The 14,122-nt window shown below is 36.5% G+C and overlaps 1 protein-coding gene across 1 annotated transcript in view; it reads left to right on the top strand.

Moving 5' to 3' along the window:
• AHCTF1 (AT-hook containing transcription factor 1) overlaps positions 1 to 14,122 on the top strand; it is an 84,162-nt gene that overhangs the window by 15,412 nt on the left and 54,628 nt on the right. The window contains exons 4-8 of the mRNA XM_004699964.2: positions 2,364 to 2,544; positions 6,337 to 6,544; positions 11,276 to 11,392; positions 12,291 to 12,375; positions 13,341 to 13,491. Coding sequence (XP_004700021.1) covers positions 2,364 to 2,544; positions 6,337 to 6,544; positions 11,276 to 11,392; positions 12,291 to 12,375; positions 13,341 to 13,491 — 742 coding nt within the window. The remainder of the gene's footprint in view (positions 1 to 2,363; positions 2,545 to 6,336; positions 6,545 to 11,275; positions 11,393 to 12,290; positions 12,376 to 13,340; positions 13,492 to 14,122) is intronic.

Here is a 14,122-nt window from a genome sequence, read left to right as displayed (position 1 = left end):
TTGTGTCAGTAAAGCGGGCACCCACTGATATGATTTTCAGCTCTTTGATGTCTGATAACTGATCCTTTCTACACCTCGTGGTCAGGCAGGTTGGTGTGCTTCTTCCATGTGGGCTTTGGTGCTTCTTAGCTAGATGGCCGCTTGTTTGCCTTTAAGACCCCAGACGCTATATCTTTTGGTAGCCCGGCACCATCAGCTTTCTTCACCGCCTTTGCTTATGTTCACATTTTTCTTCAGCAATCGTGTCGGGAAGGTGTGCATCCTGGAATGCCAATTTAATAGAACAATGTGTTCTTGCAATGAGTGAGTGCTTGAGTGGAGGCCCAATGTCCATCTGCTGCCTTAATACTAAACCTATAAATATATGCACATAGATGTTTTCTCACACTCATATAAATATATTTACATATGTACATTCCAGTCTTAAAATCTCTATACATGCCCTTTGTTCCCTAGTTCTTTCCTGTATTTCCGTTTGCTTTCCTCTTGTCCCATTATCATGCTCAGCCTTCATTTGGGTTTCAGTGATTTCTCTCGGTTACATTGCCCTTGCTTAATCCCTACCAGGCCTCTCACACCCTCCTTGCCTCTGTTTTTGGATCACTTGTTGCTCCCCTGTCCCTGGGTTGGTCAGCTAAGCCAATTTTTTCCAGCACATTTTCAACGCAGTTTTTTGTAGTAGGTGCCTCGGCTGATATTCGGGTCGGCTTATACTCGAGTATATATGGTAAATCTGATCATTATGAGTGCTTGGAAGATACCTGAATAGTTTCTGTTAGAAGAGGTTGGGCATTTCAGGCAGAGACCATCATAAAAAAAGGCACACTAAGTGGAGCATTTGGGGAACTTCAGGGTTAATTTAGGAATGGATGCAGTAGAAGGCGAATGGGAATCAGAACCAAAGAATTCTGGGCTTTTCAATGTACATAACACATCAAAAGTACTTTCAATTGGAGTGTGAGAATAGAATAGTGGTAGTTTAGGCCAACAATCAGGAGGAACTAACCAAAGCAAATCATGACTTACAAAGGAAAAAGATGGGACAAATTCAAAATATATTCAAGGAGTAATATTGACAGGGTTCTGGAATCATTTGGATAGGCTATTGGTTGCTTGTTAGTATCGTTGATGGAAGAAGCATTATAAGACAAGGAAAAGATTGGAGGAGGAGTAAGAGATAACAATGAAAAAATTTAACCAGCTAATTCTTTACTAAAGAAACATCACCTCTTAAATTTTATTGCTCTTCATTATCTTATTCTAAAATTAAGGTAGCATTATCAGTCATTTCATATAATTTGTATAAGTAATCCAAACAGGTATGTTCCTGAACTCTTCACAGAGGCAGGTAAAGAGAACCGTATTATTTATAGACATTATTGCCAGATGACAGGAGAGGACAAAAATTCATGAAATTAAAGCTTTCAGAATTGCACTGTAATATTTTATATACTAATGATATATGGTGGCGGGGGTTTCCTCTAATTAAAAGATAATTTTTTCCCCATGCATTTTCAAAGCTCTTGTATATGGAGAACTTAATTTTTGCCCGTAATAAATTACACCCCCCAGTACTTTATAATCTTTATTAAATGTTATGTTAATACAGTGTCCCCATGTCTTTCCAGGGCATTCATTAATATAGTAGAATTCACCAAATACTTAACTGTCCTGTCTCATAATTAATTTTTATGAAGTGATGGGAAACAAAGCAAGAGCTAAGTATAAAATGAAATATGGACTATTAAGTGCACATATTTGAAATTTGATTAGTGAAAATGGAGCTAAATTCTGTAATTTTCCTTAAATAAAAATCTTTGCTAAGGATCAGTGATACATAGTCCCAAAATTTTTCAGGAAATTGATTACTGTACAAATACTTTTAAAGAAGGTTAGACTTTAAGAAATAAACAGGATAAAACATCTTGTATTTGGAGATTATTTTGTTTATAAGGAGTTGACAGTAAATTTTTCTAGAGTGACTTGTTTTTCTTTGGCTGATTAAGAACTTTAAAATCAGAAAGCTTATTTACAGCTTTATCAGTGATAATTACATGCTGTCATATTAAAGAGTATTATAAACATTAAATGAAACAGCAAAATGCTTGGTGCATAATGTTTTAAGCACTATCCTTTATTATCCCAACTGCATAGTTTTTAAAAATATTGATAGTGGTACAATTCCTAATACATCTGGTGGCTTCGTGATGTAATTAGGATTCATAAGTATTAAATGCAAGTTATTCTATATTTGAAAATGAATATATTTCTAAAATTATCATAGCTGATAACGTGATTTACTTTCAAGTTTTGTTTGTTGTGTTTTTACTTATATTTTATATGATCATGTATTTTACCTTTAGGTAACTGCTATTGAACCTATAATTAATCATGGTGGAGCCAGTGCAAGCACTCAGCATTTACACCCAAGTCTTCGGTGGCTGTTTGGTGTGGCAGCGGTGGTAACTGATGTTGGACAGATCCTTCTTATTGATCTGTGTTTGGATGACTTGTCATGCAGTCAGAATGAAATAGAGGCATCAGGTAATTCGTCATTCTTGAAGCAAACACTAGAGTATCTGAAAATTCTTGTGTAAAGGATTGTTTTTAAAAACAGAACATTTCATAAAGAAGCATGAAAGGGTTCTTTTTGACTGGTAATTTTTGTATACATTGCTCTTTTTTTAATTGATGAAGTGTGAGAGTAAATAAAGCATTGCTATTGTAGTTCCAGTTCCAAAAGGTCCAATGAAAATAATGACTTTTGAAGGGATCTTGTGGGTCAGTTAAATTTAAGGCAGAGAGGTCATCTCAGAATGTTATCGTGTCTGTTTTTTTGAATCCCAAAGGGATAATCTTGATAGATTTTCTCAAAGGATACAGGGTCATTATGGGAGCTTATAAAGGAAAACAATTAAATTTGGAAACTTCATTAGTTAGTGCGTTATTCTGGGTAGACTAGAGAAACAAATTGATAGACACTCGTATATAAGAAAGAAGTTTATAAATGATTGCAATTGAATATTGAAAAAAACATCCCAGCGCAGTCCAAATCAAGTCCATAAGTCCAATATGTCCGATACCAATCTAGAAAGTCATTTTCAGACTCAGGAAATACATGCCATGACGACAGATGCAGGACTCCCAGAGGGTAGTGGGTACAAAGTCTTTTGGATCCAGTGATGGTAGAAGCATCTCAGCACTGGCAGGGGTCTCCACATGGCTCCTCCAGTTCCCAGGGCACGGGGTCTTATTAGTGTAGTGCCATCTGTCTTGTCAGTAGGGTGTCTCCCAGGGAGTGAGCAGAGTCCCACCTCCAAGGAGGAAACACCAGATTTCCCAGAATTCTCAGGAGAAAGCCATGCCTATGCAGAGGCCTCATTGGAAATAATGGTCTTAGGCAACCCCTGTGAAAATGGTTGTTCAACCCCCAAAGGAGTCACAAACCCACAGGTTGAGAACTGCTGTCTTAGAGAATGCCTCCCATGGTTAAATCACCTTTAAAATAAGTTGTGTAATCACAATCAGTTCTTTTAAAGTCTTCTTGTAAAGCATTCTGTGATTTTTGTAGCAGTACTTTTTGGTTACCCCTATATATGTACACACTAAAGGAAATTATGGTAGAGATGGCGATGCTGATGTATTTCCAGATATATATTTGAATAAGATCTATTCTTTAGTGAATGTTAGTGAAAGTAAAAGGTATAAAATCATATAGGTAGGATCATACGTAGTGATTTTGATATAATGTTTATGTTCCTGTGGTAAGACCAAGACAGAAATAATGTTATTTAATGGGAACGAATAGGGTCACTAAGTGTTAGAATTGGCTTAATGGCATGGCAGTGAGTTGAGATGAGTATTGCATTAGCTATTGGGTAATGATATGAGTATTTTACTCAAGAAAGATGAGTATTTTTTCAGTGATATTTATGAGTAATCATAATTACATTATTCCTAGCAACATGAAAATGATTCAGTTGTGTTTGTTAATATCTAGACCATAATCTAAATTGCCAAGAGTGTCTTTAAAATCTTTCTAGATTTTGTTTGTTTAATTGGGATCCAAATAAAGTCCATACATTGTATCTTATAGTTGTGTTTCAAGTCTCCTTGAATGCAGAATGATTCCCTTGATACCCATTTATTTTTTATTCATTTTTAATGTAACCAATCTGCCTAAAGTACTGAGTTATCTGGTCGAGTACTCCATATTCTGGAATTATCTACACGTCTTCATGTGGGGTCACTTACATTTCTGCAAATGTAAGTTAGGCTGATAAGATTAGATTTAACATTTTGGCTAGAACACTTCAGAGGTGCTGAAGGCCTAAATTTGGCTATCATCAGGAAGCACCTGTTGACTGGCTGTTTCACGTGTAGTGATAACATGAGTTTAGATGCTATTGGCGCGATCCTTCCATGGTACACTTTTCGATGGGTCTTTATCCCAAAGGTGATTATTGCCTTTTAGGCAATATTGGGCAATGTTAGAGGCATTCAGCATGTTAGAAAGACTTAACAATAGTTACTACTACAACCACAATGCCGAGTTAGTTCTGACTCATAGTGACCCTGTTCACGACAGAAACACCGCCAGGTCTGCATTCTTGTCAGAATTGTTCTTATGTTTGAGCCCATTTTTCCAGCTCCTATATCTGTCCATCTTGTTGAGGACCTTCTTCCTTTTCCCTGCCCCTCTACTTTACCAAGAATGATGGTCTTTTCCTTTCTCCCTGGTAACATGTCCAAAGTACAACAATGTGTGGAGGTTTAGAAACCCAACTTTAAACTAGTGGTTTCATCCATTGAAATTATTGCCATGCAAAAAATTATATTGATGTGAATGAAGGGGAGGGCAGACTGGAGACCCACAAAGCCCATTTGTAGACAGTTGGACATCCCCATACAGATGGGTCACAAGGAAGAGACAAACCAGTCAGGGTGCAGTACAGTACTGACGAAACATTCAACTTCTAGTTCTTTAATGCTTCCTCCCCCTCGCTATCATGACCCCAGTTCTATCTACCTTACAAATCTGGCTAGACCAGCACATGTAAACTGGTACAGATAAGAGCTCGCAACATAAGGAACCAGGACAGATAAACCCCTCCAGACCAATAAGGAGAGTAGCTATACCAGGAGAGTAAGAGGAAGGTGGGGGTAGAAAGGGGAACCAGTCACAATGATCAACATATAACCCTCTATCTGGGGGATGGACAACAGAAAAGTGGGTAAAGGGAGACATGGGTCAGTGTAAGGCATGAAAAAAACAATTATAAATTATCAAGGGAACATGAGGGAGGGAGGGTGGCAGGGGGAAAAGTGAGCTGATATGAAGGACTCTAGAAAGAAAATGTTTGGAAAATGATGCCAACCAACATGTACAAATGTGTTTGACACAGTGGATGTATGTATGGATTGTGGTAACAGCCCCCACTAAAATGACTTACTAAAAAAATTATTGCGATAACCTTTCAGTAAGAACTGCAAAGTAACAAATTTTAAGTATTGCTAATCTAAGGGAAAATTTCTCATTTAACTAGGCTTGTTTGGGTACTCTAAGATGTATTTATACACAGAAAATGCAGGATAAATGCTTACTACTATCTTAAGTACTAATTTTCAGAGTGAGACATTAGTATCAACTATATGGTAAGATAGATTGGTAGAGTAGTTATAACAATAGGCTCAAATATAACAACACAGAGTAGTTATTTATAACAGTAGGCTCAAATATAACAACAGATCTGAGGATGGAGCAGAACCAGACAGTGCTTCATTCTATTGTACCTGGGAAACCAACTTGAGGGAACCCACAATAATAATTATATACATTTGTGTACATGTATGTGTACACACAATGCATATACATACATAGTCACACATATATAATGCCAATATGTATTTTTGGTTTTGCCATTCTTTTGATAGCTTCCTAGATTTCTTGCACAAGATATGCTACGCTTATCTTGTTTGTGTCTTGCTCCTGACCTGGAACCAGTCATTTCTCCAAAGAGATTTCAGACTGCTAAATTTGGAAAATAAATTAACAGCTTTATTATGGTCAAGGAAATTGTTTATCCCTTAAAATTTTTACCTTAGATAATACTTGAGGGTGTACTCTGGTGATTTTTTAAGAATTACATAAGTATAAATGTATTTCGAGAGATGATTTAGATAGATCAGGTGGCTATTTCATAGTTCAACATGCTTCAGTATCTTTAATCTTTATTTTGTTTCCAATAGTCATCACTTGCAGCCTAAATAGTACCTGACTCATTTTTCTTTTTGCTTAAAAAGTATATTAGTATATTAATTTTACTTTGTTTTTAGACCTGGAGGTTATAACCGGTATCCCAACTGAAGTACCACACATCAGAGAAAATGTCATGCGAGAAGGACGTCATCTCTGTTTCCAGTTAGTAAGTCCATCAGGAACAGCCGTTACAACTCTTAGTTACATAAGCAGGACGAATCAACTTGCCATAGGCTTTTCTGATGGCTATCTAGCACTTTGGAATATGAAAAGCATGAAAAGAGAGTAAGCATATAATTTTTCTTATTTGTTGACAGTTTCTTTAAAGGAATAACTAGTATACAATATTTTAATTTGGTAGACATGGTTCTGCCTTGTGAATGTGTGTTATTGAAAGTGTTGCCTTCTCATCAGCCCTCAAATAGTATCCAGCCACTTAAGAATTTAGTATGTGCAAGTCAACAATTCATGTGTTCCTGTGTGAAGCCAGCGTAAACTTGTAGAATTTCCTTTTCTCAACAGTATTTTAAATTCTATGTCATTGGCTAAATTAATGACACCATCAGTAGAATTACCTTATGCCCTGGGGGTTCTCTATCATAAAACGATAATGATGGCTGAAGCGAACCAGAAACATGTAAACCATAGATAAATGAATGGATTTGGGGCTTGCACTTAATTCTGGCCCCAGTATAAGAACAAGTAGTTCTTAAGACATGGCCCTGCTTGATGCCCATCCTTATCACTGAAGATACGGGTGCTGTAGCACAGTGTGGTGGAGAAACTAGATGGTGCCCAACTATCAGTAGGAATAGTGGCTGGGGACTTAAAGGCTTGTCTTCAAACAAGCAGCCATCTAAGTGAGGCATCAACTAAGTTCACATGGAAGAACCACACCAACCTGTGTGGATCCAAGGATTGTAAATAATAAAATCCAAAGGAGGGAATAATATGAGAGCAAAAACTCTGAACACTTGGTTTGCAGAAGGCTATGAATGAAAGCCCTACATACATTTGCAGGGTCCCCACTTGAATTAAGTCTCCAGTGAAGACCCTCTGATGATAGTTGAGAAGTATGAGTAACATTGCTGTCAAACAGCATTATAAAATCAATTACGGCAGATGTAGTTCAATTCACATGTAATATCATATTTGATCTCTTTTTTGACCCATTCTAGAGTTGCTTCAATTTTCTATTATTTTTGGTTTTCTTTGTGACTGAGATTTTTCTGTTTCATCTAATTGTGTTTTTTGGTTCTTTGCTTCTTGTCTGTTTTGTGTGATTTTTCTGTGTATGAAATCCAGATTATGAAAAGAAAAGAAAGATATCTAGAATATGTAAATCTGTAGAGACAATAACTGGATTGATAATTGCTTGGGTGTATGGTGAGGGAGTTGGAGGGGAACAGGAAATGAGTAAAAGAAAGTGTTCAGAAATTGATTGTGGTGGTGATTGCAAAATCTTAGTATGATTGAATGATTACGTTGTCAGATAATGTGGCGTATATGCCAATAAAGATATTTTTTTAAAAAAATAGGCAGTGTGACTTGATGAGTAAGAAACAAGTGATAAAGAGACATGATAGGCATGACCTTGGGCGCCAAGTGGACGTATTTCAGTTTTACACTCCAGTTCATGAAGATCTATTGCAGGTTTTGTTTGTTTTAACCACAACTGTATAGAGGAATCATTTAGATACTTTGAAATTCACCCATCTTAAGTGTACAATTCAGCGATTTTTAGGGAATTTACCAGGCTTTACAATCATCCCCATAATCTAGCTTTAGAACATTTCTGTCACTCCAATAAAATCCTTCTAACCTATTTATACCCCCAGACCTGGAAGACTATGAATCTACTTTCTGTTATTACAGATTTGACTTTTAATTACATTTTTTAGAAATCATTTTATTAAGGGCTCATAGAACTCTTATCCCAGTCCATACATCAATTGTGTAAAGCACATTTGTACATTCATTGCCCTTAGTTACATTTTATATAAGGGGAATCATACCATACTCTTCTGTGCCTAGCTCCATTCACTAAGTATAACGTCCCTTAAGTTTACCCATGTAGCTTATGTCAGTACTTCATTACCTTTATCTGATAAATGATATTCCATTGTACAAGTTGGCACATCTTGTTTATTCATCATTGCTTGGACATTTGGGTTGTTTCCATTTTTTGACTTGTGAACATTTGTGTTCAAGTCTTTCTTTGTAGGAGCATATGTTTTTATTTTCTCGGAATTATACCTAGGAATAAAATTGCTTGCTGGGTTAATTGGGGGTGGGGGGGAGGTTACCATAAAGAAATTACCATATAATCAAGCGGCCATCAAGCTCAGAAGCAACAAAGCCCACATGGGAGAAGCACACCAGCCTATGCAACCACGAGGTGTCGAAGGGATCAGGTGTAAGGCATCATCAGAACAAAAAATCTTACCATAGTGAATGATGGGGGGAGTGCGGAGTGGAGATCCAAAGCCCATTAGTAGGCCACTGGAGATCCCCTTGCAGAGGGGTCTCCGGGAGGAGATGAGCCAGTCAGGGTGCGATGTGGCAATGATGAGAAATACAACTTTACTCTAGTTCCTAAATGTTTCCTCCCCGCTCCTACGACCGTGACTCGAATTCGATCTTGCAGGTCTGGCTGGACCAGAGGAGGTACACTGGTACAGATAGGAACTGAAAATGTAGGGAATCCGGGACAGATGAGCCCTATAGGACCAGTGGTGTGAGTGGCAAAACAGGGAGGGTAAAGGGAGAATGGGTAGGAAAGAGGGAACCGATTACATGGAAATGTGTGTGACCTCCTCCCTGGGGGACAGACAGCTGAAAGGTGGGTGAAGGGAGACGTCGGACAGGGCAAGATATGACAAAATACCCATTTATAAACTATCAAGGGCTCATGAGGGAGGGGAAAAATGGGGACCTGATGTCGGGGGTTTAAGTGGAGAGAAAATGTTTTGAGAAACGATGTACAAATGCGCTTTACACAATTGATGTGTGTATGGATTGGAATAACAGTTGTATGAGCCCCTAATAAAATGTTAAATAAATAAAAAAATTTTTACAAAAGAAATTACCATAAAGAAAAAATAATAATATGAATAATTCTAATGTATCAAATCATAATATGACAAGGGAGTGAGTTAGCATGTGAATTTAAGTTGATTCCATGATATTGAAGACACATTTCACTTGTGGTATATCGTATGCTATTAAAATATGCCTTTAAAAAATTAAAACTTCATGTTTGTGTAGGGTGAGTTCTTTTAAAAGTGCTTTTACTCATAATTCTCTAGAGAAAGTAACAGTTAAAAGGATTCTCGATTGCCAGAAAAATAAAATAATGATAAAAATCAGTTCATGATTTTATGCTTTCAATTCTTCCCCAAAATATAATATTGTTACTTTTCATTAATATCTATAGAGTAAAATTGCTGAGGACATATCTTTAAGGGTAGAAGCATTTGCACATTGTGCAATTTCTAACTTAATTGATGCTTACTGTCAATGTTTGTTTCATTTTCAAAGCATGTTGATTATATTTTCTTAACTAATCTGTCTTAGAACTTTCTGCTCATTTCGTGGAATCAAGAAATTAGTGATTACTTGCCTAGATCTGATCATAAGAGTTTACCAAGTTTAAAGTGAAAGAAATAAAAATGAAAGATGGAAGATAGCAAGTAGATTTCACTATTCAATTCTTTGATCATATTTGATGAGTACTATTAAACACTTAATCTCCCTGGGCTTTTTCAGAATCATATTTTCCACCAAAATACCAGTGGTGAAGTAGCTGTGCCTAGAGGTTCCCTATGAGAAGTTTATTTGAATTGTTTTGTTGTTGTTGTTGTTTTTTAATTTTATTGGGGACTCATACAACTCTTATCACAATCCATCCATTGTGTGAAGCACATTTGTACATTTATTGCCTTCCTCATTCTCAAAATATCTGCTTTCTACTTGAACCTTGGTATCAACTGCTCATTTTTTTCCACCCCCTCTCTGCCCCCCCCCTCCTGAGCCCTTGATAACTTATAAATTATTATTTTGTCATGGCTTACACCTTCACACCCACTTTTCGCTTGTCTGCCCCACAGGGAGGGGATTATATGTAGATCCCTGTAATCAATTCCCCCTTTCTATCCCACCCTTCCAGTATTGCCACACACCACTGGTCCTGAAGGGTTCATCTGTCCTGAGTTCATCTGTCCTGGATTCCCTGTTTGCAGCTCTTTTTGTACCAGTGTACATCCTCTGGTCTAGCCAGATTTGTAAGGTAGAATTGGGATCATGATAGTGTGGGGAAGGAAGCATTAAAGAACTAGAGGAAAGCTGTGTTTCATTGGTGTATACTGCACCCTGATTGGCTCGTCTCCTCCCTGCGACCCTTCTGTAAAGGGATGTCCGGTGGGCTTTGGGTCCCCACTCCACACTCCCCTTCATTGAATTGTTTTTATTGCTAGACTTTAGCAACTCATGTTTAAATTGGTCCTGGGACATGCCTGAAAACCCTGACTGATGTTGCAGTGTTTTAGAGGGGTTTTTTTTTTAGCTATTGCTATCTCTTAGCTAATTTTTTTTTTTCTTTTAAAAAGTATATGGGAGATTTTTCAGGGTTTCTATTTCTTCTGTCCTAAACCCATTGCTGAGTCTGTTTTGACTTTTATAGTTAATCCTGTAGGACAAATTAGAGTCTCTTAACAGAGAAGATGGATGACCTAGCTTTGTCCCAGTAAACTACTACTGCATTCAGATTGCCAGCTTTACAGTTAGCACCTCAACACTTCTCTCTTAGTAGTAGTATGGAATTTTTTTCTAAACCCAAGTGGCTGAAATGGAATATATGGCAGAATTTCCTCTCTTTCTATGGCATGTCTTATTGGAGACTAGTGATTAATGATATACTTTTATGTGAATAGGAAAGTTTATAGATAACACATCAAGCTCCTTTTTCATTAAATTAGAACAAAATATGAAATGTACTGTTTTGTATACCCCATACAGATATTACACGCAACTGGAAGGTGGAAGAGTTCCTGTGTTTGCTGTTACTTTTCAAGAACCTGAGAATGATCCTCGTAATTGCTGTTATCTATGGGCTGTTCAGTCTACACAAGATAGGTTAGTGTGGTACATGGTGACAGTTAAAGAATCTTTGTAAACAGTAAAACTTTATGTATTGGAAGACTTTGTTTTCTCTTTTTGTTGTCTTGTTTTCACTTTGTTGTCTCAACGAAAAGGAACAGTTCTTTCAGTGAATTAATGAGTATTAGTTGAAATACTTTTGGTGATTTAATTATTATTTCTCATAATTTTGAGTGGATAGTGTGGTACCAGGAACTTTAAAGGACCTTAGTAGCCAAGGAAAAGGATAAACTAGTAAGAGAATTCAAATTCAAACTGTGACTCTAAAATCGGCTCTTTCTTAACCCTCACTGCATGTTGTGCTCGAGTAGTACAGCGTTGATTTGGTATCTTTGTTTTATGTATAACCCTCATTCCTATGATCCATGGCAACATCTTCATTCTCGTTAGAAGCATAATAAGCTATGGTAAGAGACCAGGTAGATGGAGTAAGAACATGCTGTCACTTAGGGAGGGTTCCAATTGTTGTCCTGTATGCAGATGTTATTCTGCTTACATCCCGTTGGTTAGAATTTGACCACCACTTACCATAGAGGAAGCTGAGAAACACAGTCTCTGTTTTGTCGGCTGTGTGTGCTTAAAACCAAAACAAATCTGTTTGGGGGGGGAGGATATTGAGTTGAAAATTATTATAAGTCTCTACCATATGAGGTGAGGTATCACTTGAACTGTGCAAACAACATCAGCTTAATTAGATGGATTTTAACAATCAGTTACTGTTTGAAAAGACTTTTGTTAAAACAGCCAAATAAAACTTCCTCACAGTGATCTTTGTTTTGTCACATGCAAGTTTTTTTTTCCAGAGAATAAGACATTGAATGTAGGAATATGATCTTTAGAATATCTCCTTGGATAACTTCTATTTCTTTTCCAGTGAAGGGGATGTTTTGAGTTTACATCTGCTCCAGCTGGCCTTTGGTGATAGAAAGTGTTTGGCTTCAGGACAAATCTTATATGAGGTAAAGGGTAATGGTAATATGGATAGTATGTTACCATTTCATTCATTGTTTATCTAGTTTGTTTTTCTTCTTTTAAGATCCTGAAACGTTAGTCTTGTATTCAAGTTCAGATTGTAGTTATAATGTAGTTGAGGAAAGATTTGGTTTAGTAGGTATTTTACCTAAGCAGCATTCTTGATGTCTCCAGTTGTCATTTTCTTTAAATCAGTGTAGGTTGACTAGAATCGAGCTTGTGATTGATAGCCAAAACAAAATTACTTGCAGTCTTTTGCTTAGACCTAGCATATCAAAAATTGAAGCCTGTAGAGATGACTTTCTAAATAGTCCTGCTCTTTACAGTTGTAAAAAAAAGTAAATAACATTCAGTTATTCAGATGATTACCCTTTTGTGTGTGGCTGAATTTCAACCCTTAGAATACCTGTTTCTAGAAAAGTTTCTAAAAATATTTGAGGGGTATATGGTTGGGGTTTTAGAGAATCCATCCATGGCCTCTGAAATTGTATATGGATATATATAACTCTGCATTTTTATCATGAAAGACTTGGCTTTTTCAGATTCTAAGTGGATTTAATAAAGAAAAAAGCTCTAATATTCAAGGGCCAGAATTTCTGAGAAAATGGGGAGATAGGATTCCTGGTCTAGCAATGTGGTGTAATTAGGTTATTACTGTGTTACTGCAATATAATGTAATCACAATGATCCAGCCAGGATTATTAGGGTTCTCATGGCCAATAACAACTTTTGAGATTGTATTATTAATTATTTGTGAAAGACTCAATATAAGAGCTGGGTTTTATGGAGCCTTTTAAACTTTGTTTTTGTTCTTTGCTTATTCTTTTAAGTCTAGTTTTAAAAGATTTTTCCTTTGTATTGTGTCTAAATGTTTACATTTAGAGAATACTTATTGGATGACTTTTTTGCTTGGTGTCATACTAGTATAAATTTGTGTATAATTCTGTTTCAGGGATTAGAGTACTGTGAAGAAAGATACACGCTGGACCTCACAGGTGGCATGCTTCCTTTGAGAGGACAGACCAGTAATACCAAACTGTTGGGCTGTCAGAGTATAGAGAAATTTCGATCTCATGGTGACAGGGAAGAAGGCATGACTGAAGGTTGATTAAACTTCCTTATATCTTGTACATTGTTGATTTAAAATTACGATACATTATTGGTTTCTAGAGTTTATAGTCTTGGGAGGTAAAAATTGAAACAATAATTATAAAATGTATTCATGTCTTTATGAAGTACTAGGTATTTCTTGCTCTCTCTAGATTGCTGTGTAGAACTCAATTATTGAATAAGGGTAATGAGGGACCTTTGTATTTTAATCTAGCTATCTCAACAGAGAAACCGAAGTGGTCTATCATCCTAATTATTGTGAAATAAGAAGCACAGTATCTACTGAAACATGCCTGAGAGCAATGCTTCTTTTTTTTTTTTAATCATTTTATTGAAGGCTCATACAACTCTTTTTTTTTTAGTTATTTCAGTTTTTAATATTTTCTACAGATACTTTTTCTCTGTTTCATTTTTTTTTTTTTAACATTTTATTAGGGGCTCATACAACTGTTATCCCAATCTGAGCTCTTATCTGTACCTGGGTTCTCAGTATCTATTCATCCCTTTCTACCCTTGCCTGCCTTTTGAACCTTGGTGTTTAAGCTGCCCTTTTGGTTGCTTGTCTAAAGGCCATAATCTTGGTGTTTGACTAATCTCCGTCAGATCAGTAAGTTTTATTTTATT

The sequence above is a fragment of the Echinops telfairi genome, unplaced genomic scaffold (genome assembly GCF_000313985.2).
Source record: "Echinops telfairi isolate 266 unplaced genomic scaffold, ASM31398v2 ScPeMD7_7424;HRSCAF=8462, whole genome shotgun sequence".
In the NCBI taxonomy this organism is placed as follows: Eukaryota; Metazoa; Chordata; class Mammalia; order Afrosoricida; family Tenrecidae; genus Echinops; species Echinops telfairi.
This window is presented reverse-complemented; position numbering and strand designations above follow the sequence as displayed.